Source organism: Mastigoproctus giganteus, chromosome 5, assembly GCF_048544385.1.
Source record: "Mastigoproctus giganteus isolate SK-2022 chromosome 5, ASM4854438v1, whole genome shotgun sequence".
NCBI lineage: Eukaryota > Metazoa > Arthropoda > Arachnida > Uropygi > Thelyphonidae > Mastigoproctus > Mastigoproctus giganteus.
The window spans coordinates 101,411,187-101,435,974 of NC_143579.1; the positions used below are offsets into that span (position 1 = coordinate 101,411,187).

General features: G+C 37.2%; 1 protein-coding gene across 3 annotated transcripts in view; it reads left to right on the plus strand.

Annotated features, from left to right (window-relative positions):
- LOC150085589 (tyrosine-protein kinase Src42A-like) overlaps nt 1–24,788 on the plus strand; it is a 140,276-nt gene that overhangs the window by 59,437 nt on the left and 56,051 nt on the right. For 2 of the 3 annotated variants that reach the window (XM_090374127.1, XM_090374126.1), the window contains exons 4-5: nt 1,868–2,036; nt 20,485–20,643. In XM_090374127.1, coding sequence (XP_090230253.1) covers nt 1,868–2,036; nt 20,485–20,643 — 328 coding nt within the window. The remainder of the gene's footprint in view (nt 1–1,867; nt 2,037–20,484; nt 20,644–24,788) is intronic. The other variant, XM_090374128.1, reaches the window with a different exon arrangement.

Sequence of the window (24,788 nt, forward strand, 5' to 3'; positions counted from 1 at the left end):
GACAGTATATGTAAATTCTTACCTGTGCCGGTGCCTCTGTAGCCAGGTGAGCAGGAGCAGCAGTGCATAGCACATGCTTCTTGATTAGACCGAGGTTCGGGCCCTTGACCACCAAATACGGAAGATGTGGAAAGGTCAGGTAATGACCACCGCATATCCCCTGAGCAATATGGCCTTAGTTGCTAATGCTCCTAAAAACCAAATAACAACAACAACTTACCTGTGCCTGGAACTCTGCATAGAATTTCACAATTGTCCAGATTCTGTCCACTTGAAATTTACTACACTAGTAATGACCACACATGCTGAGGAAACAAAATTGACCCTTAAAGAATAGATAGATGGAAGCACCAGATATGAGAGTCAGTTTTTTTACATTTTGAAGATATCTAGACATAGTTCTAGAATCATAACCGTGAAAATTTCGTCCTTATTCATTTTGCTTATGTCTCTCGGAGCCTTAAACACCTCAATCAAGTCTCCTCTAAGGTGTATAGTTTCCAAGCTCTGCAGCCCACATATTCAAAGTCTTTCCTCGTATGAACACCCTTTTGCCGGTCTTACCAGGTGAATTACCTGTCTCTGGTGGACCCTTTCAAGAAGCACAGTGTCTCTTTAGGTGCGGTCTCCATACCTGAACACAGTATTCCAAGTGTGGTCTAACAATAGCCTTACGACATCCTTATCTCAATAGGACACCATGGGTCTTCCTTGCAACCTGTCTACAGTGCTCAGAGAGGTTTTTCCACTCCAACACTCTTGTATAGCTTACTCGCATGTGATGTCAGTGTGATGCCTCTATAATTTGAACACTTCTTCCTGTTTTCCTTTTTGAACAACAGGATGATCAAACCTTCTTTTCAGTCCTTCAGCACCTGTCTCTCATCCCAGATCCTGCAAAACAGTCTGTACGTCCATGCCATCCCTGCCTCATCTTAGTCTTCAGCATCTCTCCGTTTATTTCATCCATACCAGCGGACTTACCTGTCTTGATGTATTTCCATGCCTGCACTACATCATTAAGCGTTGTCTGTCTAGTCGCTCTCAGTATCTTCTCTTTCATCTCTTTTATGATCAACCCGCCTTTGTCCCTTTTGCTGACTGTTCTGCACATTCAACAGATTTTCAAAATACTTCATCCATATTTCTCTTATCTCTTCATCCTTGGTTATTAGGTTCTCATCCATCAGGTATTTGCTCTGCTCACCATCTCTTCTCCTATTCCTCACCATACCATACAGCATCCTTTTATTACCATCAATATCTTGTCGTACAGTTTCAGTCCATTCTTCCAACTATGGTCTTCTCTCCTCATCGACTATTCTCTTGGCCTCCCTCTTCGTGGTTTATATCTCTGTTTATTCTCCTCATTTCTGTTGTAGAAGTAGGTCCTGAATGCATTATTCTTGTTTTTCACAGCCTCTCTCGTATGGGGTTTCTTTCCCTCTCCTGCTTTTACTTCAGCATACCTGCTCTGCCAGTCCCTATGCTTTCCATTCTGATTCCACGCTGCTCACTACCATCTTAGGTACAACCTTCCTGAACTCTTCTCTGAACACTGCTCCTTTTCAATCTTCTTTCATTTTGATCCTCTTCAATTTAGATCCTCTTCAGTTTAGGGAATCTTAAAACTACCTGTAATCACTACCCAGGGATACACTTGAAATGACCTTTGCATCCATTAGTCTTCTGTGTCGCTCGTTATCCTCGAGTATATAGTCAATGTATATAATCGTTAAGCAGAATCGCATTTCAACGGTTTCAGCTGTATATGGTACTTATCACTTACAAAAAGAGTATTTTTTTTCTACCATAGTAATTATTTGTAATAAATATTGACTAAACTGATTAATTTAATATTTTTCAGATTGAGAAGCCAACCACAAGTGGCCTTTCTCATAATACAAGGGACCAATGGGAAATTAACCGCAATTCTCTGAAATTTGTACGCAAGTTAGGCCAGGGGCAATTTGGTGAAGTGTGGGAAGGTTTGTGGAATAATACAACACCTGTTGCCATAAAGACACTGAAAACAGGTAAATATGGTTAACAGTTATATGCTAAAGATGGTCTTTTAGCACAATTTGTAATTCAGTGAAACATTTTGCAGAGTTGAGTATAATGCTGATTTTATGTACAGTGATTATGTTAAATTTTTTTTTTTTTTTTTTTGGTTACTACATATTGTATTTAATTAAAATATGTACTTGGTTGTTGTGTTGTTATGAGTGCAAATTCATTGATTTTATGAAAGCAACTTTTGCTACTGCAAAATGTTCAGTTCTTTCATTGTGCAGAAAATCACTAAGTATTGGTCTAGTACTACACTCTGAATAAATAACATTGATCTCAAAGGAAGGATATATTTTTGTCCAATAGCACTATACCTCTACCCAGTCATATCAGTAATTGCTATTTGTCTGTAATGTGCGCCATTACCCACACTTATTCGTTTTTTATTGGCACCTGTTTATGAACTATTGCATTGCATACAAATAGTAATATAACTTCCTTTGAGAGTAGTGTTATTTATTAATGTAACACTAAGGGAAGTTGAAGTTCTTTTATTGTTATTGCTGATAATTATTGCTAACAATATTGCTGATATTGTTAGCAATAATTGCTTGCGTGCACAGTGGACCCCTGCTTTATGATATTAATCCGTTCCAGAGACACCACCATATCGTGAAAGTATCGTAATGTGATGAACCCAATAACATTGTTTTTTGGCAATTCAATCCAAGACCTCAAAAGTTAATTTTTGCTATATAATTAAGCTATTTATCTCAATTAAAATGGTTTTTATAATGGAAATTGTACATGTTGATTAAAAGAAATGACTAAAACTAATATATTGATTAAAGCACAATACAAAAATTCATTTCATCTAAAGGATTCAAAAACAAAACATGCGGCCAACACATTTACAAACGTTGCTACTGGCTGAGAGGAAGGACCACGTGATCCAGTCAGAGACAATCATTAGCCCATCCCATTGTAAAGTGGAATAGGTAGGCACCATTTAACATGATCACTGGTTAGTGGAATCAGCCACTTTAATTTCAAAAAACCAATTCAAATCATCAAAATGCACTATACTTCCATTGTTATCAATGTCCGGTTGTTATAACTGGACATTGATAACGATTGAGTTTTGAACTCTGTGAAATTTTTCTAAACCATATTTCTGGAGGTCACTACCATAGAACAGTAAAAACAATTTGCATTTTCCAGTTTATTGGACTTTTCTGTTAGTGCAAAATATTATAAACAGGTAGTAAACTCTATCTTATTGCATTTGCAATAATACTGATAGCTGGAATTCCGTGGGTTTTTATGTTATTATGGTGAAATGTGTTTCCCCTTCCTCTTCAATCATATAAAAACATTAATTTTCTGAATCTTCTCTTCATTCCTACTTTTTAAACTTCGTAACTTGTTACTCCATGTATTACTTGCAATTTGTGCATGCCATGTTCTTATCTTTTTTACTGTTTTAAATTTTAAAACCCCAAAAAAAAAAAAAAAAAAAGTCAGTAAACAAAATTATCAGTTAGTTAGTATGTATATATTACAGTATTACCGTATTTGCCCATGTATAAGACACATTTTTTTTTAAAAAATTTGGGGTCTGAAAACTGGGTGCGTCTTATACAGTGGTTGTAGATTTTTTTTTTTTTTTTCCCTTGCATTTTTCGCGCTCATTGTTTCGCACTTGTTACCGGTATATTCGGTTACGTTTTGCCACGTTCTGCCCAGAAATGGCTCAGAAAAGATTTTTGTACAGTGCTGAATTCAAGTTAAAAGTGATCCAGTTTGCAAAAGTGAATGGAAATCGTGCTGCTGAACGTAAGTTTGGTCCTCCTCCAACTGAGAAAACAATCCGAGACTGGCTATGGGAAGAAGAAACCCTACTGAAAACGCCACGGCAGAAGAAGGCCATTAGAGGCATGTCAGCAAAATGGTCCGATTTAGAGAGGGAATTGAAGATATGGATTGAGGAGCAAAGGGCAATTGGAATTCCTGTGTCCACAAAAATGGTTCAGCATGAGGCAAGAAGAATTGCTGATGAAAAATAAGTTACTGATTTCAAAAGAGGACACAATTGGTGCTTCAGGTTCATGAAACGGAATGGATTAAGCATGCGTACACGTACCAGACTTGCCCAAAAGATGCCTGAAAGCTAAGAGCAGAAGGTCCTTGAATTTCATCGTTTTGTCATTCAATGTCGGAAGACACATCAGTTTGAGTTGGGACAGATTGCAAATATGGACAAAGTCCCCCTTCAATTTAATGTCCCAAGTAACAGAACTGTTGATAAGAAGGGGGTGAAAACTGTAACTGTGCAGACAAGTGGACATGAAAAGAGCCATTATACAGTTGTTCTAGCTTGTTGTGCCGACGGAACCAAGCTGCCTCCTATGCTGATTTTCAAACGCAAAACAATGCCAAAAGAAGACATTCCTCGAGGAGTGATTGTCCACGTTCACGACAAGGGTTGGATGGATCAGGATGGGATGAAGATCTGGTTTGAGAAAGTTTGGAACAGGAGACCAGGTGGGCAAACCTGCCCTATTGGTGCTTGATCAGTTCAGGGTACACATAACAAAAAATGCAAAGATGATTGCTGCAGAGCAAAAAACAAAACTTGCCGTCATACCTCTAGGCTTGACATCCCAGCTTCAACCACTTGATGCCAGCATTAACAAACTCTTCAAAGCTGCCATGTTCACATCCTTCACGCAACACCTCTGTTCGTTATGTAGCATAACATGAGGGGGTGCCTCCGTAGCCAGGTGGGAAGGAGCAGCAGTGCGTAGCACACACTTCTTGATTAGACCGGGGTTTGAGCCCGTCACCACCAAATACAGAGGTTGCGGAAAGGTCAGGGAATGACCACTGCATATCATGGAGCAATATGGCCTTAGTTGCTAATGCTCCTAAAAACCAAACAACATAACATGAGGGGGTACCATAGTGAATTTCAGCCTTTCTGTGAAAACACACACACAGTGGATTCTGGTTATTTGGGCCACCGGTTATTCAGGGCAAATCTTAAAAACCGAACTCAATTGTGAAAATAACCAGGGTTTACTTCGCTTAATTGGGCAGCATGGCGTTTAATCGGGCCAGGAGACTGCAGCACTGGAGATTACCCTACGATTGTTTCCGACCATACCACGTGGTTCAGTCGAATTTCTGGAAGTCACAACCATAAAACAATTAGCAGTCACCTTTATTGGGCTTTTCTGTTAGTGCAATTTATTGTAAACGGATAGTAAACTTGATCTTATTGAATTTGCGATAATACCGACAGCTGGAATTCTGTGGTTTATTGTTGTGGAATGTGTTTACACTTCCATGGAATCTTCAATCATATAAAAAAATTAATCTCAGAATCTTCTCTTCATTCCTATTTTTAAAGCTTCGTAACTTGTTACTCCGTTCTCACTGGCACATATTGTGTGTACTGTGTTCTTTGTTATTGATTGCTTATATTTTTACTGTTTTAAATTTTAAGCTTCTTATTAGGACAACTTGTTACAAGTTCATTTTTGAAGGGGCATCTTCTGACTTTTACTGCACTTGCTGCCACTCCTGTATGTTCTTCCCATTCTCTTTTCAGCACAGATGAAGAAGTTTAGCATTAACATTAGTAGAGGCATATGATGCAAGAAAGCAAACTTATGCAGCATCAGTCAAAAAAAAATAAAACCACTCCCATTTCACCCCTCCATTCGTTCCAAACACCTGTCCAGATCAGCCTTAAATTTATTTAGGCTATCAACTTTCAGAACAAAAGATGGAAGTCTTCCACCAACCAAATAGCCGCTGGCTAAAGGCAGATTTCTGCACATCTATTCTACAACTGTCTTTCCTCAATTTGAATTTATGCCCTCAGGTGATTATTCTGAGCAAGAGGAAGAATCCCATTAGCATTGAGCATGCTCAAACCATTCAAGGCTTTATACTTTTCAATCAGATCACTTTGCAGGTGCCTAGTCTCCAGACACTAATCTGCAAAACTTAAGACTTTCTTCGTAAGAGCAACCCTTCGTTCCATTCTCTAATCTTGTTGCCCTTCTCTGTACTCGTTCCAGCAGCTCTACATCCTTCTTGAAATGTTTTCCTTTGCCAAAGATTTCTCATAATCTGCCTTTGCCTGCCTAATCTCCTTTGTGACTTGGTTAGAGACCAGCTTATATCTATCATAGGCTTCATGTCAGCCACTAATTTATATGTATCTCTTGCATTTTTCTTCTCTGTCATATGTCTGATTAGTTCATCTTACATCCATATAGGCCTAAACCTTGAAAAATATTTCTTAGTTGTTATGTAAAGCCTAGTAGCCTTCCAAGATAAATTCTTTGAATGCGTCCCATTTTGAATTTGTTATTGGAAACATCATCAGTTCATCTCACCGTATAAAATTTAAATACTGTCTCAGACCACCGTAGTTGCCTTTACAAAAGCAAAAACTTTTCTCTTTACTCCTGATGGTAGTTACCTCTTTGAGTAAATCCCACTTCAGCACACTGTGATCACTGCCACCTAGTGGTTCGTTTATCTGAAGATTCTTAATGCATGAAGAATCACTGCTGGTAATCATATGAAGAGTATTGCTCCCTTTAGTTGCCTCTCGAACATGCTGATGTAGAAAACAATCATCCAATATATCCACAAAAGCCTTGCTAGTGTGTGAGTGACCAACCCACAAATCCCAGTCAATATCTGGGAAATTAAAATCCCCAATTATAAGACTCTTATTTACTGGCCCACTATTTCCTGTACAGTTGTTTATTATTATTATTATTATTATTAGCCATATGGTGCAAGGAAGCCTGAGGCTTATGCTGCACCAGCCAAAAAAAAAAAAAAAAAAAAAAATTCTGAATTACCCTGAGAGAGAGAGAGAGAGAGAGAGAGAGAGAGAGAGAGAGAGAGAGAGAGAGAGAGAGAGAGAGAGAGAGAGAGAGAGAAGAATGGTGATATCCAGCTGGGGACCCTGGGTGTGCCAAGCCCATACTCACCAGATGTGAGCCCCTGGGTATATGCTGTACAACAATCTAGACTCATCAAAACATTCCGTTTTTTCCGAAGCCATTCTTCTGTCCATCTTTGATAACTCCAGGGGCCTCACATCTGGGCTGGACATCATCATTATTCCTCTCTTTCTTGGCAATTCTCTTTCTTGGTGATTCTCTCTCTCTCTCTCTCTCTAATATAATAATAATGACTGAAAGTCAAGCACTTCTATTGGCCTAAAATCACAGGAAGTTGGTTAACTTCTTAAAACATCTTGGCTTATGAAACTTACCAATCAGAAGTCGGCGTAGTTTTGTGCCGCCATCTTAATTGCAGCATAATAGAACAGCGAGTTTACTGAATTTTCCACCGCGACCAGACTCTCGTCAAACAGCAAATATTTTGTTTGGCAGCAAATTATAAAATAATCCTGTCTGGTCAATATCCTTTGCCTGATATTTTTCAAGAATGGATGGTACAGAATACAACCAGACTATGGCCTTTTATTTATCAACTAATCCAGCCTTGCCGCAAACATTTTGCAGAACAGTTATTCCTGTTTTTAAATCTTTGGAGCCACTGCTGCATTTGAAGTCACTAATTCCATGTTGCTGAGCTAGATAATTTGCCTTTTCTTGCAAAATTGAACTTGATATTGGCAAATTAGATGCCCACATTCGTTGGTTCTACTCAAAGTTTTGTTTCAAGCTTCTCGTGTTTGCATCACAAATTCATTTCCTGTGTTTTATAGTTGCTCCAGTGTCACATGTACTTCAAAGGTTTTTTTTTTGGTTTTTCAGTATTGTATATAAAGTAGGTAAAGGGATGTCATATTCCTTTGCAATGTCCATTTTACTTCGATCCATCCTATCAGCCTCTTGAATAATTTTCAGTTTCATTTCCAGTCTTAATTTCCTCTGTTTATGTTTTGTTGCAATAATACTGTGAGATAAGATTTTAATATAAACAAATTTTAAATTAATTAAAAGACAGAAGTTCCAAAAAAATACATCATCTCAGATAAAGTAGCACAAAAAATAGATTACTGTAGCAAAAGATTCTTTGAACTGGCCTTAATCCCATGGAGAGCAAGGGAGTGTATGTAATAACTTAGAAAATCTGTTTTATTTCCTTGATTTATTTAGCAGTTCATTCTTCAGAATTTTAGTCATCAGAGTCATCAGGCCTGTTGCACACTCCTACTCTCAATTTTGATCTCCCAATGCTTATGTCACACCCAACTGACAACACTGCACTGTGCAGCAATGTCGACTGGCTTTACTTCCTTGGATTTTGTGTTTCTTAACTAATAGCATAACCCCTCCTCCTTTCCTATCCTGTGTATCCTTCCTGTACACATTGTACTCCCCCAAATTCCAGTTCTGCATTTCTTATATCTGTATGACACCACATCTCTGATATCCCAACATCTGCCTTTGATGTTTTGAGCAACACCTCAGATTCATCAAATTTATTTACGAAACTCCTGGCATTGGTGTATACACAAGTATACATGCACCTGTTCCTATTCTTAGCTACCCTAACATAACTCTTGTTTACTTGTACTGCAATGACTCCCAGCAGTCTCTGAAATATCCTGCATCTTGTTTTCTAGGCTGCTGCTCATTCCAATACAAGCAGTGCAAGAATCATTTTTACCTCTGCCAGTGGCTACTGTTAATCTATTAGTCCTTGTATCCCCCCCCCCCCCAAGCTAGCAGTTTTTCGATCCACCTAACACTGCCTTGATAGCATCAGCAAATAGCTTTCCAATGGCAGCAATTTGCCTTCCGATATAGCCAGGTATCCATTGGCATTTACGGAACCTTTTATAAACTGCAAGTGACCTATTCCGCGATACGAAATGCATCCCCATATCATTTGGCTGGTAGGGAATATCACTGTAGACACCATGCAGTCTGGATGGTATTCTTTACCACGTCTATGTCGAATCATTTTGTCTCCCATCAGAGCCATGCAGGTTGAATTTCTTCTCATCCAAGAAAATAACTGACTTCCACTGCTCGGGGGTCAATTTGACATGCTCTTTACACCGAATTAATAGGATCTTTTTCAGTTTTCTTCTTCTTACGACAATGGGTTACAAGTTCATTTTTGAAGAGGTGTCTTCTGACTGTTACTGCACTTGCTCCCACTCCTGTACATTCTTCCCATTCTCTTTTCATCTCAGACGAAGAAGCTTTACAGTTTTTAAGGGATAAGCGCTTCAAAATACGGTCCTGTTTTGGTGTAGAGACTCGTTTGCATCTGGTTCCTTTTTTCCTATCAGCAGAACTAGTATTCTTGAGTTTAGAAAGAAATCTACTGACTGTTGACTGATTACAAGACACTCTATATGCAATATGATGGGAAGGACAACCTTTCTCACGTAAAGCAACAATTACACTCTTAGGACAATGGGTTACAAGTTCATTTTTGAAGAGGTGTCTTCTGACTGTTACTGCACTTGCTCCCACTCCTGTACGTTCTTCCCATTCTCTTTTCATCTCAGACGAAGAAGCTTTACGGTGTTCAACTACATGTAACTTGCCATCGTGACACAAGCAAGGGAAAAATCCCTTCCTAGATGGTCCCGTATTGGTATGCTAAGGATCTAGTCACTTTAATTATGTTATATATATATATATATATAGAATCAAATTACTAAAGTGTAGAAATGTGATATTATAATTACTAAAGCATAGAACAGGGATTTTATATGATAATATTAACCAATCAGATTAATGCCATCAGCGATAAACACTTCATCCATCGTTAAATATATGCAGTAATGAAATAATGTTAAAATGTAGAGGCCATCCTGTAGTTTAAAAAAAACCCGATGTAATCCATGAACCAACTGGACCCTAGGCAACAATGGTTAAACATTAATATAAATTCAATGCAGTAATACCCCGACTTACGCGAACTCTGAGTTACGCGGTTCTTGATTTTTTTCGTTTGGCAACGCTGCCGCCCACTATCTTCAAGGTCGTTTTTCATATGTTATCGATATACAGTGCGACGGCGGAGAATGAGAGCGAAAGATGAACAAAATTCAACTTTGCTGCTTTTATGTTTTTTATATCAGTGAAGGGGAAACACATTTCACCATAATAACGTAAAAACAACACAATTCCAGCTATCGGTATAATCGCAAATGCAATTAGATCGAGTTTACTACCAGTTTATAACAGATTTCACTAGCAGAAACGCAACTGGATTTTTATTGTTTTATGGTAGTAACCCCTAGAAATGTGAGGTGTTAATAGTGTATCTCTGCCTTTATGGTGTTGTTTATTCAGTTGCTACATGCACGCAGCTTTGTTTATGCGTATCAAGCGTGCCTCTCGTTTTGTAATTGTGCTTTATTCCCTAAAAATCAGTAAAGTACTTAAAATGTGTGAAAAGGAAGCATCCTGGTGAAGACACTGCAGATTCAGAGAGAAAAAGAAAAGCAAAATCGATAAACAGAGGCGGACTGGGTCAAAAATTCTTACCCGGGAAAATTTATAGTGGCCTCATACTATGGTTTATGGCCAAAATCACACTTTCCTCCGGCCCACCGGGGTTTCCCCGGTAAGGCTTATGGCCAGTCCGCCTCTGTCGATAGAGAAAAAATATGAAATTGTGAAACACTTTGAGCGAAATGAAAGACCATGTGATATGCTACAGGCACGTGCTACAGGCCTAAATGAAGCAACGGCGAAAAGCACATGACAATTGCAAACTTGACAGGTTGAAAATTGAAAAGGGCTCAATTGTAAAGGGCTTAAAAATTTTAGAAAACATAGACTCCAACGAAGAACGCGTTATAGCTACAAAGCAAGGAATAAAAAAATTATTAGCTTGCTACGAAGAAATTCTGCGTGAAAAAAAGAACGCGCTGTGTCGTCAGACGAATTTGTTAGATTTTATGAAGCTATCGACATCGAAATAACTTTTTTACGTAAGTCATTGTTTTTTTTAATACATATTTTGTATTAATATGTATAAAGAACTGCAATTTTATTAATATTTTTCTTCTAAACTAGTGTTTTTGTTAGTCCTTGGTCCCAATTAAGCAAAATTTATATGTATTTATATGCAAAGTTGTACCCCGACTTACGCGATTTTCGTCGGACCCACCTATCGCGTAACTTCGGGGTATTACTGTAAAAATATACATAATACGCCATCCATGGGAAAAGATACTTTGCAAGGGACTTTGTCGAGGGCTAAACCCCTACAAAATACCAAACCCATGGTTGGCTGAGCTATCAGTTTCTGTTGTTATCTGCTTGTATAACTAGGACCAAAAGAAGTCCATAATGACCCCTAAGATTGGTATAAAATATAATAAAAATATATCTAATAAAAATTAAGTAGCTTAACTGTAATTTTGCAGAATACAGGCTGGTTGACATTTAGCCCGACCGATAGCTGAAACGAAATAGTAAATAAGCAATGCTGAAAACCAAATAATCTGCTAAACATAATAAGCTAAATTAGCTAATGAAAGGAGAACGGAGAGAAGGCTAGTTAAAGTAATAGTACCTCAATCCCCCTCGAATTACTCTAATAGTTCATGAGGTATGAAAAAAGGAATAAGACAGCTAAAAGTAAAAAGCAAAGGAAAAGTGTTTATACAATTATACATTGGATAATACCGGGAGCATATTGAGGTACTATTACTTTAACTAGCCTTCTCTCCGTTCTCCTTTCGTTAGCTAATTTAGCTTATTATGTTTAGCAGATTATTTGGTTCTCAGCATTGCTTATTTACTATTTCGTTTTAGCTATTGGTCGGGCTAAATGTCATCCAGCCTGTATTCTGCAAAATTACAGTTAAGCTATTTTATTAGATATATTTTTATTATATTTTATACCAATCTTACGGGTCATCATGGACTTCTTTTTGTCCTAGTTATACAGGCAGATGACAACAGAAACTGATAGCTCAGCCAACCATGGGTTTGGTATTTTGTAGAGGTTTAGCCCTCGACAAAGTCCCTTGCAAAGTATCTTTTCCCATGGACGGTGTATTATGTATATTTCTATTGAATTTATGTTAATGTTTAACCATTGTTGCCTAGGGTCCGGTTGGTTCATGGATTACATTGGTTTTTTTTTTAAACTACAGGATGGCCTCTACATTTTAACATTATTTTATTACTGCATATATAATCATCAAGAATAATGCAATAGAGAAGTTATATGCTATAGGGGAGAAGAAAATTAAGAACTAGATTAGATAAGACTGAATTACAATAACGTGAATTATGGATCAGGGTCACTGCTATCGCAAAAGTACCCTACAGCCATAATGTATATATAAAATATTAGTATAAAATACAGTAAGTAGATGTTTATTTATGCATAGAAATAAACTAATGAAAATACGGTGTACCCTGGGAGCGATATACATTGTGAACGAAGGGGGGAAGAAAGGAACCGGAAAAAATAATTGTAACGATTGAAAAGTAAACCAAATGAATTTTTTGAAGAAACGACCAAGGTGGAGATAGCATTGCAGAGTCTTTCATAATTTTTGTGTCTTCATCAGAGGTCATCCACCAAAATCATGAAAAAGACAGCAATTTTATTATTTTTTCCAGTTCCTTTCTTTCCCCCCTTCGTTCACAACGTATATCGCTCTCAGGGTACACCGTATTTTCATTAGTTTATTTCTATGCATAAACATCTACTTACTGTATTTTATACTAATAATATTTTATATATATATATGTAATAAATGTCATGGTTTATTTTCACTTTGATTCTTGTTATTCTGAGTAACATATGCCTGGCTAGCTTAGTTAAAATTTTCTCTCCTAGAAACTGATTAAGAGGAAAGTAAAGAAATTACTCTCGTGATGTTGATTATCTTCAGTGAGATGTACAGCGTATAGCAGTTAGGTGGCAAAAAGTGGGCGTTGGTGTTGAGGGTACCGAAAAATCTAAATCAGAAGATTTCCAAGCTAAAAGAAGTAAAAAAAAAAAAAAAAAAAGAAAAGAAAAACCCCACAATTTGTGATACACCAGCCAGGATAATTCCCCGAAAGAGCAAGTCAATATGCTGTGTCTCTCTAGAATAACTAAGATTCACTGTAGTCAGTTGTTGAAACTGTAAAATTCAGCTGCAATCCATAAGAAATGATTAAGCAACAAGCAATGTTGAAATAATGAAAATGTAATGAGTAATAAGTTAATTAGTGGCTAAGTGTTGATTGAAGGTTCATTATTGATTTATTGTGGTTTATGTATTATTGAGTTGATTATTGATTAAATAGGTAAATGATTTTAATTAATGAATTGTAGAGGAATCAAGCGGCAGAGTTATTGATTAATTAGAGTTGAAAGCTAGAAGATAATAAGTATAAAAATGACCCTAAGACCTCAGAGTAGCAGGGAAAGAGAGAGAGAGAGAGAGAGAGAGAGAGAGAGAGGAATCGTTAGGGGCGAACTCTAATCTAGGGAATAGTTATAACAGGACTGTAAATGGGTCCTTCAGATATTTACCAAGTTTTACCACTTAGTTTGCCAAGTGATAAAACTTGGTAAATATCTGAAGGGTTTTAAGGGAGAACCAATGGAAAAGGTAGTTTTTTTTCAAAAAGTTGAAAATGATCAAGGAAAATGAAGGGTTATCAGAATTAGAGGTAGTAACTATAGCTGAATTTAAATTAGAAGGCACGGCATTCAGAAAATTTTAAGAAACCACTCAGACAATGGAGATAGACACATAGAACAATTTAACACTGTAATGAGGAAGTTATTTTCTACCAGGAAGGAATAAAATTGACTAACTGTGTACAAATGGGGCATGAGAGCATAGACGAATTCTACAAAGATTACTAGAAGTAAAGTTAAACACCGAAGTATCTGATGGGGGAAAGGGCACCTGTGATAAGATTTTAATGGGACAATTTTTGACAGGCATCAAGGATAAGTACTGCAAAGAGGTACTCAGAAGGAACCCAAATTTTTTGTTACAAGCATTAGAGTTAGCAATAGAGGGGGAAAAACTAAAAAAAATATTAGTGTGGGGGAGCGAAAAGAGAAATGAATGTGGTAATGGCAACAAAAGATGCCAACCGTATTAATAGTGAGGAAGGGAGCTTGAAATTTACAAGCTTCGAAAGGCAAATAGTGGGATTAGAAAGAAATTTGAACAATTAATGGGAGAAATTAACACTATATGGGAAAGTTTAACAAAGGGCGAGAGACATCATAGTGGCGCGGGGTATAGAGATGGTACTAGAAGAGAACAAAAGGGCATAGGAATAAGAGGGTACGGAAAAGGGGCGGAGCAATCACCGGGCTAGAGAGTGCTGGTATGGAGATAGGCATCCTGGAGACAACGATAAATACTGCCATAATGAAGGCACAATTCAAGGGCAGCATATAAGTATTAATGCTCTGTATCTTAGACAGTCCAGGAATAATTCATGTGATGGAAAGGGAAATTGATCAGGCCACAGCTGGAGGAAGCATATCAAACTAAGAAGTAAGCATCAGAATATAAAGCAAATAATTTTGAATACTCCAATCACAATAGTCAGGTGAGGTGCCATAGATGCTCCAGATATGGGCATATCTGGAACATCTACAGGGTATCTCAAAAATATATTTGTACAAACATTTAGGGGAGGTAGATAACATCTAAAGGAATGTGAATCGCATAGGAACCCATAACTGGGAACTTCACCGTAAGTCGGTACACGGCACTGTTCATCAGTTCGCGAGAGGGAAAATTTCTGGTTTACTCATTCAAGCAGTAGTCGCCGCATGAAGAGCATGCATCGATATACGAACTGTGAGCTGGCAGACATGCACCTAGTGTATGGATTAGCAGAGGGCAATGGACGAGCTGCTCAACGAATTTATGGAGAACGCTTCCCAGACAGACACATACCAGACCACAGTTTGTTTGCGCATGTGCATCAAAATTTGTGTGATTATGGGTCATTTAGAGGTAACAGGAGTAGTGCGGGCAGACCATGTTCGACGCGAACTCCCACCATGGAAGAAAGTGTGTTAAATGCCGTCCAGAATAATCCTAATACCAGTACACGTGCCGTTGCCTCTGCCTTAGGGGTGTCTCGTTGCAGTGTACAGCATGTCTGGCACGATGATTCCTTACACCCCTTTCATCTCTAAAGGGTTCAGTTACTGCTCCCTCCCCAAGATCATCCTGCACATGTGGCTTTTGCGCAGTAGTTTCTCCAAGAAAGGGTTCAAGACTTGAATTTTCCAGCCAATGTTTTGTTCACAGATGAGGCTTATTCAATCAGCACAATGCTCATGTGTGGGCTCACAACAACCCACGCTGTGTGCGCCCCCATGCGGCACAACATCGCTTCACAATAAATGTGTGGGCAGGTATGGTCGGTGACTGCTTAGTCGGCCAATACCTGTTACCATCCTGCATGAACTTTGCTAAATGTCGGATCTTTCTTGAACAAGTTCTACTAGGGTTACTTGACGATGTTCCAGCAAATGTGAGACGCAACATTTGGTTTCAACATGACGGGGCACCTGCCCATTATGGAAGGTATGTTCGTGACCATTTGAACAGGCGTTTTGGGCGTCGATGGATTGGCTGTGGTCGACCCGTTGCATGGGCCCCCCGCACTCACCTGATTTATCGAGCCTTGATTTCTTTCTATGGGGGCCCTCAAATCTATCGTGTATGAATCGCCTGTGGAGACGGAAATGGATCTTGTGGCGAGACTCGTCTGCACTGCTGCTACTGTCAAAGAAACTCCGGGTGTGTTAGACCGTGTCTGCCAATCCATGCTGCGTCTGTGTCACGCATGCATTGCGTCTCATGGTGGAACCTTTGAGCATCTGTTGTAACATCATGAAATGCATCCATCTCGTACTCCATTGTTAATATTATGTCAAATAAATGTTTGCCACTAATTACTGTCTTGTGTTATTTCTGCTTCTTGTGCCTCTGATACTACTTTCCCGTGATGTTTCCGGTTATGGGTTCCTCTGCGATTCACATTCCTTTAGATGTTACCCACCTCCCCTAAACGTTTGTACCAATATTTCTGAAACACCCTGTATAGCACCAGATATGGCCATAGCTAGATTTTGCCAGACAGGGAAGGTGGATCAGGGAGCCAAGCACGAGATTCTGACCTCAGAAAGTTATGGAAGCTGAAAAAAGGTATTTTACCCATGGTGCTCAGATAATCTGAAATTTAGTCCAGAGAAGTGCAAGGATAGTTCCAATATAATAGAGATATGATCAAATATCTAAGGCCAGTATATGATGGAAATTATAAGAAATCTGGTTCAGTAGTGGAAAGGATCTGAAGAAAAGGGAAAGACAAGAATAAACATGTGTGTAGACCAAGGCAATGGCTACCTTCAAAGGCTACCTTGTGAGAAAGCTTTGATTGTGTGAGAGGAATTGAGAAGAGGTGGAAAAAAAATTGGAGAAATTAATCAGAAAAGGACCAAGACGACAGGAAAGAACCAAGATGACAGGAAAGAAACGAAACACTACACATTGGAACTTTAGAACTAAATGAGAGTGTTAGGATGAATTCCGGACAGAAAACGCCTAAAGAGGAAGAAAATGGTGGTGATGAGAATGGCAACCATTTAAGTGAAGTAACAGATATTAAAAAAATCGAAGGACTGTGGAAACAGAGAACTGAGGTTTCGAATGAGGAAAAGCCCATAGACTGAAGAAAGAAAACAGGATCCAACAAATGTATTTAGGAGGTTTATTTGATTAGTATATAGGAGGGAATAGATTTAGCAGGGCCTATTGCATATAGATTATGTATATGTATATATGCAGTGCATTTTTTGTAAAAAAAAAATAGGTGGCGGTACTCATTCTTTGCTATCAGGAAAAATTGAAAATTAAAAGGATACAAAAAGTATTCAGCGTTTTTTTCCCCTATATTGTTACTTTAGTAATAATGTTTTTAGAATAAGAACAACAAATTAAGTATATTAACATAGTTTATTAAGCATAAATTTATTATTCAAGTATATAAAAAAATAAGTAAAATGTGAGTAAAATAAGTAAAAATAATTTTATAATACAGTTTTTGTAGAATATTCCAAATTTTTATTAAGTTCTCATCCGACTCCCTATGCTCTTTTCTTCCTCTTTGTGTGTTGGTTGCTTCAAATGACATTTCCGAAACAGCCACGAATTGACATATTTTGCTGGATTGAAGTTGGTCAGCGGTGGGCCTACATTTTAAGAAACAGTAGTGAAGAAACTGTTTTTGTCATCAACGAAGCACTGGTTGGGCTGGCAATCAGATTCATTTGTGTAAATCCTTGTTCACATTCACTCGATGAAATTTGGACGCACTCAGAGCGTTCATCAAATGCATCAATTCTTCCGAAACCTTATCAGTTAGGTATCCACGGACTGCATTTAACTGTAACCTAATCGACAATTTTCTAACTTTATTTTCACCAAATGCCAACAATTCATGTTTAGAAGGATTAATACCTTCGTTGTCCCCATTTTCCTTTTCTCATCATCGGTATTGTCACTAATTTTTAAAATTGAATTTTTTCTTTTCTTTTCTTTCTTTTTTGAAACTGTCCAAAATGTCGGTGTCGTTCGGATATTCAGGTACTGTGACCATGTAAACAAAGATAGGGAAAATTTACAGAAAAATGTGGATAATGCACTTCCATGAAACAACAGATGATTATTTGTCAGGGTAAAAGAAAATGACTTCTCCAATTCTCAAATGGGGTGCTTACAGTTGATTCACCGAGATGTCCGACCTTCGGCCCGCGAGGAAAGTGAACTAAAACAGCATTTTAAATTTTGTTAATTATCAAAAAAAATTTTCTCATTAAACGTTTTGTTCAGTAAATGTAATTGTGTATTATACTTAATAAAATTTTCAAATATTTTCAATTTTACTTTTACATGCGATAAGATATGAAAAATGTAACACACTAAAGATATCTAACTTTGAATTTTTTTGAATATGGCCTCTATACGGGGCCATATTCAATAAAGTTTAAAGGTTAGGTGGAATTATTGGGATTAGTAGAGAGTCCTGTGGGAGGAGGAGGTTCAAACGAAGGAGAAAATGTTGGGGTTGTCAGTGTAGAATTGAAGGGAGAGGTGGCTGAAAAAGTGATTGTGGAGATAAGAGTGAAAAAAGTAAGTTGGAAAGTGTAGAAATGTAGGGAGTGCAAAAGGGCCTGAGACTGTAAGGGGGAAAATAGTTAAGAGTAGGAAAGAAAAGGGAAGGCTAAGTACAATAAGCAAAGAGTTATGAAAAATGGCTGAGTGAACCAGGAAAGGTATATAGTGTGTTCATGTCTAATGGCACCAGTTCATGTCTAATGCCCCCATCTCTGCGTAATATACGTTGTCATGTGAAACAGTACACTGTTGAGGCCAGAGATTTAAGTGTGTGGGCTTTGGGTGGTGCAGTGTTGTGTACCTAATGGGACCCACCGTTGTCCACATTAAGCCCCGTGGAGGCAGACCAGATACACAATAGCTCTATACACTGATGAGCCAAAATATCATGACCAGCGAGTCGTTATGCAAATCGAAGCAACTGCAGGTGAACTACAGCATGTGCACAGGTCGAGACAAGAGAATCCTAGAAACTGATTAAGGGGAAAGTGAAGAAATTACCCTCGTGATCTTCAGTGAGATGTACAGTGTATGGCAGTTAGGCGGCGAATAGTGGGCCTTGGAGGTGTGAGGGTGCCAAAAAATCTAAATCAGATTTTCAAGGTAAAAGAAGTTAAAAAAAAAGAAAAAGTAGAAACTCCACAATTTGTTTGTGCATATGTGTGTGTGTTCGTGTCTCTATATGTGTTTGTGTGCATCTAGGTGTGTTTGTATGTGTGTGTGTGTTTATTTGTTTGTATGAGGGGCATTCAATAAATTATCTACATAAGGTACTTCCAATAAATTTATTTCAATGTTATTCCTACATATCTCAATTTGAATCATACTAATTTTGTTCCCACTATGTTTTTAGGTTGTGCTACTGCATCAGAAAGAACAAAGACACCTGAATCAAATTATGGATTTGCTGAAATTGGAGAATCATTGAGTCTCCAAGTTTCACACCAAAGAAGGAAATTCTCCAAAGGCTATTCATGACAGGATCGTGGCTGCATATGGCAACAGTGCACCTTCAGTGTTCCAGATGAAATTCTGGTCGAAACAATTCAAATGGGGGTAGAGAGTCCATCGAAGATGATTGATGTCGAGGAAGGCCCATGGCAGCGACCACTCCAGAAATATGCCAAGCTGTGGAAAGCCGTGTGCTGAATGCAGGCCTTTAAAGGTGTCCCAAGTCTCTAGGGAATGTGACATATCTGAGGGTACAGTTATAACCATCCTCCATGAACATTTGTGGAAGGTCCGTGCAAGGTTAGGCCTCAGATTTGTTACCCATGTGCAGAAGCAGCTCAAAGTGTGGTGAGGAGAATTTAGAGCTTTATGGAAGGGATCCTAAAACTTTCATCTCTAGAATTATTATGGGTGATGAAACCTGGGTTCAACACTGGGATCCTGAGACCAAGCAATAATCAATGCAATGGAAGCACAAGGATTCTGCACTGCCCAAGAAATTTTGGATACAACCTTTGGCTGGAAAGATTATGGCCACCATTTTTTGGGATGCTGAGGGAATTTTGTAAATTCACTACTTGGAACACAAGCAGCAGTCACTGGGGAGTCATATGCATTCCTACTGTATAACCTAAGGAATGTCATAAAGGAAAAACATTGTGGAAAACTTTCTAGAGGTGTGCTGCTTCTTCACCATGCACTGGCCACATGCTGCTGCTACTGCTTTGAGACTGGCTTTACAGAACTTACACTCGGTCTGGCCCCCTAGTGACTATTTACTGTTTTGACACTGCAAGAAAAATGTACATGGACATTGATTTGCTGATGATAATAAACTGAAATCTGCTGTTGCCAACAAAATGGAAGTGTATATAAGTTCAGGGGAGTTGCATTGAAAAATAAAAACAGATTTTTGCCTCTATCTCTAGGTTGATAATTTGCCTCTATCTCTAGGTTGGAAACCGCTGAATAAACAGAATTACAGTGCATTTCATGTTAGACTTCATCACATAAGATTACCCAGTTTTTATGATTCAGTGAGATGGGGGGGGGGAGTGAAGTGTGCACATGGACATATTTTATGTTAACCTAGTTGAGAATGACATCAAATGCAGTTAGTTAACAATTTTAATGCATTATTTCTATGAAGGTTTTCGTGAATCACTTCAACTTTCAGGGAGTGTACTGTTTTTTTTTATTTACTTGTTTAAAAAATAAAACTGCCTTCGATATAGGGAGATACTTATTTGAATATCAGTGCATTTTAGATAACTTTTGTTTAATATACTAGTGATTGCAGTTATTTCTAAATTTATATTCAGATTGAGATTTAATGCAATACCATAATGAAATTTAAAATATAAAATGCTTATTAGGAACCATGGATCCAAAAGACTTTTTAGCAGAAGCACAAATAATGAAGAAACTCAGACATCCAAAGCTAGTCCAGTTGTATGCTGTTTGTACTTTAGAAGAACCTATATACATTATTACTGAACTTATGAAGAATGGAAGTTTGTTGGAATACTTGCAGGGTAGGCAACTTATTTTGGTAGATTAGTATTCTAAATTTTTATGAACTGTAGTGATAGACTGGTGTAAATGCCATTGTGCAAAATAGAAAAAAAAAAAAAAAAAAACAGTGCATTTTATATTTGTTTTCTTTTATAATTTGAAATGTTTGTATTGAATTTTTATTATTTATACTTTTTTCCCCCCCCTCCATTCCAGGTCTAAGATTAGATTTCTTTAAAGGTGTAAATTTTATTCCTGTATTATTTCATTTTTGTATTAAAACAAACTGTATACACAAAAAAAAACAAACACATTTGCCAGCATTAAACAAAGATTTACACACGGTGACTGATATGCATAGTTAATAGATTTTTTCTTTTTCTAACCAAAAGAACATAGGCAAAAATAATTCAGATGGCTATTCCAAAAATAAACTATAGTCATGATTCAGAGGTTCTGCTTCTATCTGTACGAACTTTGACATTTAAACCCCCTTCCCCAGACTGAGTCAATTTAAAGAAAACAGATGTTAGATGAAAAAGCTTTTACTATTTTTTCAAAGTAATTGCTCTTAAAACATTTCTTGTAGAACTTTTAGAAACATTTTTTAAATGTGTTTGAACTGGCTGCCACCAATTCCTCTTTACATTTCTCTTAATGTAACAAAGCCTGCACTGCTAAATTGTCCATAAATATTTCAGCATGGATTTGATTTTGGGAAACAATTAGTTCAGGGAAGATAAATCAGAGGGAATGGAGAGTAGAAAAGTTTATTTTCACAATCCTATGCATTTGTGAAAAACTCGTTGATAATCAGCACTAAATACAGATTAGCATTGTTAGGCTGAAGTAATAACACTCAAGTGTTATTTCTTGCTTAGTAATAACACTGCATATTTATTACTTACTGAAGGCAACTAATAACACTGAAATTCAGTGTTTTTACTAAGCAAGAACCAACTCCTTTTTTGTTGAATTCCCACTGAATTCGTTTAGCCAAATGATCCGAAACTTGTGCATACTACTTTTCATTCGCCGCCTTACCTGGTGGATCAAATTCCTTGTGAATGATTCCCTTGCTATCAAAGAAAGTGATTTAAGACGTTTTTGACTTTTGAAAACAACTTTTTGTGTCTTGGAGAGCATATTGATAGCCCATCCCATGCTTTATTTGTGGATTGTATTCAAATTGCCATGACTCATTCATGATCTGTTTTTAGCATTAGCAGTGACATATGATGCAAGAAAGCAAGCTTATACAGCATCAGCCAAAAGAAAGAGAAAACATCCCATTTCACCTATTCATCTGCTCCAAAACTTTGTCCAGTTATGATTGAATCAAGCAAGGAGGAGTTGCGCTTCCTATGCTTCCAGTTTCAGCAGCTTTTGTTTATCAGTGCAGTGTAGATCTCCCATTTGCATAAATTTTCTGTCAGAATTGCATGAATTATTTTTCTCTTAATATGACATTTGTTCTTCCATCATTCAAAGAGAACAGTCATTTCATGATCAGGTGCAATCAGTGTTCAAACATTTTGACTTTTCTGCGGTTCAAAGCATTTCTGGACATCTGCACCACTCATATTCTTCCATATCGTCATGGCTATAAAAAATTTTAGATAGGTTCATTACCATACACTTGTTTTACCAGTTCATAGGTTTTTGTCACACTTTTTGCCATCCTGAAGTGAAATTTAATATTTGCTCTTTGTTTCATCATTTAACACACACACAACGGTATGTAAATAACTTTTGATGCACATGACCTTGTAGAAAATATCAGTCATGCCGGTTGTCTGCTACAGTGCATTGTATCATGGACTTGATTGTTTGTTATTTGGTTTTTAGGAGCATTAGGTGTTTGTTCCGTATTTGGTGGGCATGGGCTCGAACCCCAGTCTAATCAAGAAGTGTGTGCTACATGCTGCTGCTCCTGCCCACCTGACTACGGAGGCGTCTCACGGACTTGAATGCTTTGACATGTTTGCAGTGGACTCACTCCTGAAACTTAATTCTCAAACCTGCTATAATAAATAAGTTTTACTTGTTTATGTAATAAACAAGTAAAACTTATACAGTATACAGTTTTACAAGTAAAACTGTACTGTGTACTTTTTGTAATGAAAACATTTAATTAATTTGTTTCTCTGTGGATTAATCCTGTCCCAGGATTGATCAGAGACCTTATCTTATTAAACTTGCTGGTGAAATTATCTGTGAAAACTAATTAAAAACAATGATGGTAAAAAACACTATAAACAAAACATTACTGCTTTTGATTGATAGCTTATATATATTCTATTTTTTTATTCCCAGTTGAATGGTAATATCATTCATCATTACTAAGCTGAGCAAAGAATTGGTTTAATTTTTATTTTTTAATTCATGCTTTAATTTTTATACACACACACTTGATACATCTCCAAGGTGGGTAGCCATAAATTCACAGTTCCATTTTAACTTTTTTTTGCAGTTTGCTAGGTGTACTAGTGATAACTGTGGTGCACACAGCACCACAATTATCACTAAGCTGTGCATTTTTTACAGAAGCATATTGGTTTTATCTTGTAATGTTTCTGCATTCTTTTAATAACAAAGTATTGAATTTTTTTTTTCTACCAGTGTATGCAAAATCAGTTTAACATTCCAGAGGAATTAAAAAATTTCTCCAGAAGTTCACTACAGAGTTCAAGAATTTTTCAAAATGAAACTATTAATAGTTACATTAACTGAGTTTCATCCAAAACACTTCTATCCTTTCACTGAAAAAAATGTTTCTTATTAGGAAACTGTTTTTTCACAGGAGATATAATATATAATTAAGACAAGCTATATATATAAAATCCAAATGTCTGATATTGTTACAGTTCAGCTAGATGTTTTTTTGTGTAAGCTGTGTGTGAGATATATTTCATAACCTGACCTTAAATGTTAGGTTAGGAAATAATAGGAAACATTTTCTTTACCTAACCTTAAAGGTTATTTTAGGAAATAATAGGAAAAGAAAAAGATTCTTTTATATATACGTATTATAACATCAGTGAATCACTTAACGCTATGATGTTATCATCTGTCATGCCTACACGTTAATCAATATATCGTTCTCAACTTCTACTGCTGATACCGAGAATGCAGGGAGAAACTGCAGTAGCGGCAAACCAGTTTGTCTGGTAAGTTTTCTGTAGTTTATTATGGTCCTCATGCTGGCTTTCTTTACCTTCGCCAAGAAATGAAGTCAAGATATATCCAGATCCTATGCTGGTGTTTCAATCTAATCAAAGAGAAGATTTCAAGAAACCCAAAGTGACAGTTGTCACTATCCAGAATGAGTATTATAAGGCTAGTGAGGGTAAAGTGAGAATTGTTTAAATCGATATGGCCATTGTTATCTGACATTAAGGTAAGAAGTGTTAGAGCTATAAAGGACGAAAGATTAATTATCAAAACTGATTCTGGAAATATACATGTATCTCTATTATAGGATTTAACGAAAATTAAGGGTTGTGTACAGTTTAGGGAACTAGGTTTGAAACTTGAACAGCCTAAGAGGTTGAACTACAAATTTTTAGTTTATAATGTGAGTAAGATGTAGATAAAGGTATAGTTATTGAACAATCATGGCAAAGAAATTTGCAGGAGCAAGCAAGTGTTACAAAATGTTATTGTTTTAACAATTAACAAAATTAGGGATAAGCCCATGACAAATTGGATCATAGAACTTTCTGATCATCTTCACAAGTTGTTGTTAAATAGAGGTTGGATTTATATTAATTGGCATTCCCACATCATCAAGGATATTATTTTAGACACACAGTGTTACGAATGCATAGCCTTTGGGCATGTAGCAAAATTTTGTAAGAGTGATGTTATCTGTGGTTTACTGTTCTAGTAAAGGACATTCTTTTTAAGAGTTGCTCACAAAGTCAGAGCAGAGTTGCCTGTTAATTGTTGGTGAAAAAATAACGTTCACGCCTTTAAATTTATCACATGAAAGTGACTGTTTTTGTTCACATAATGAATTATGCTGCCAGAGCTTGTTGTATGAATGCTGAAAATTCAATAATAAAGAAACATCTTCTTTCAGCCCCGGGGCCTCCATAGCCAGGTATGCTGGAGCAGCAGTGCGTAGCACATGCCTCTTGATTAGACCGGGGTCCGAGCCCAC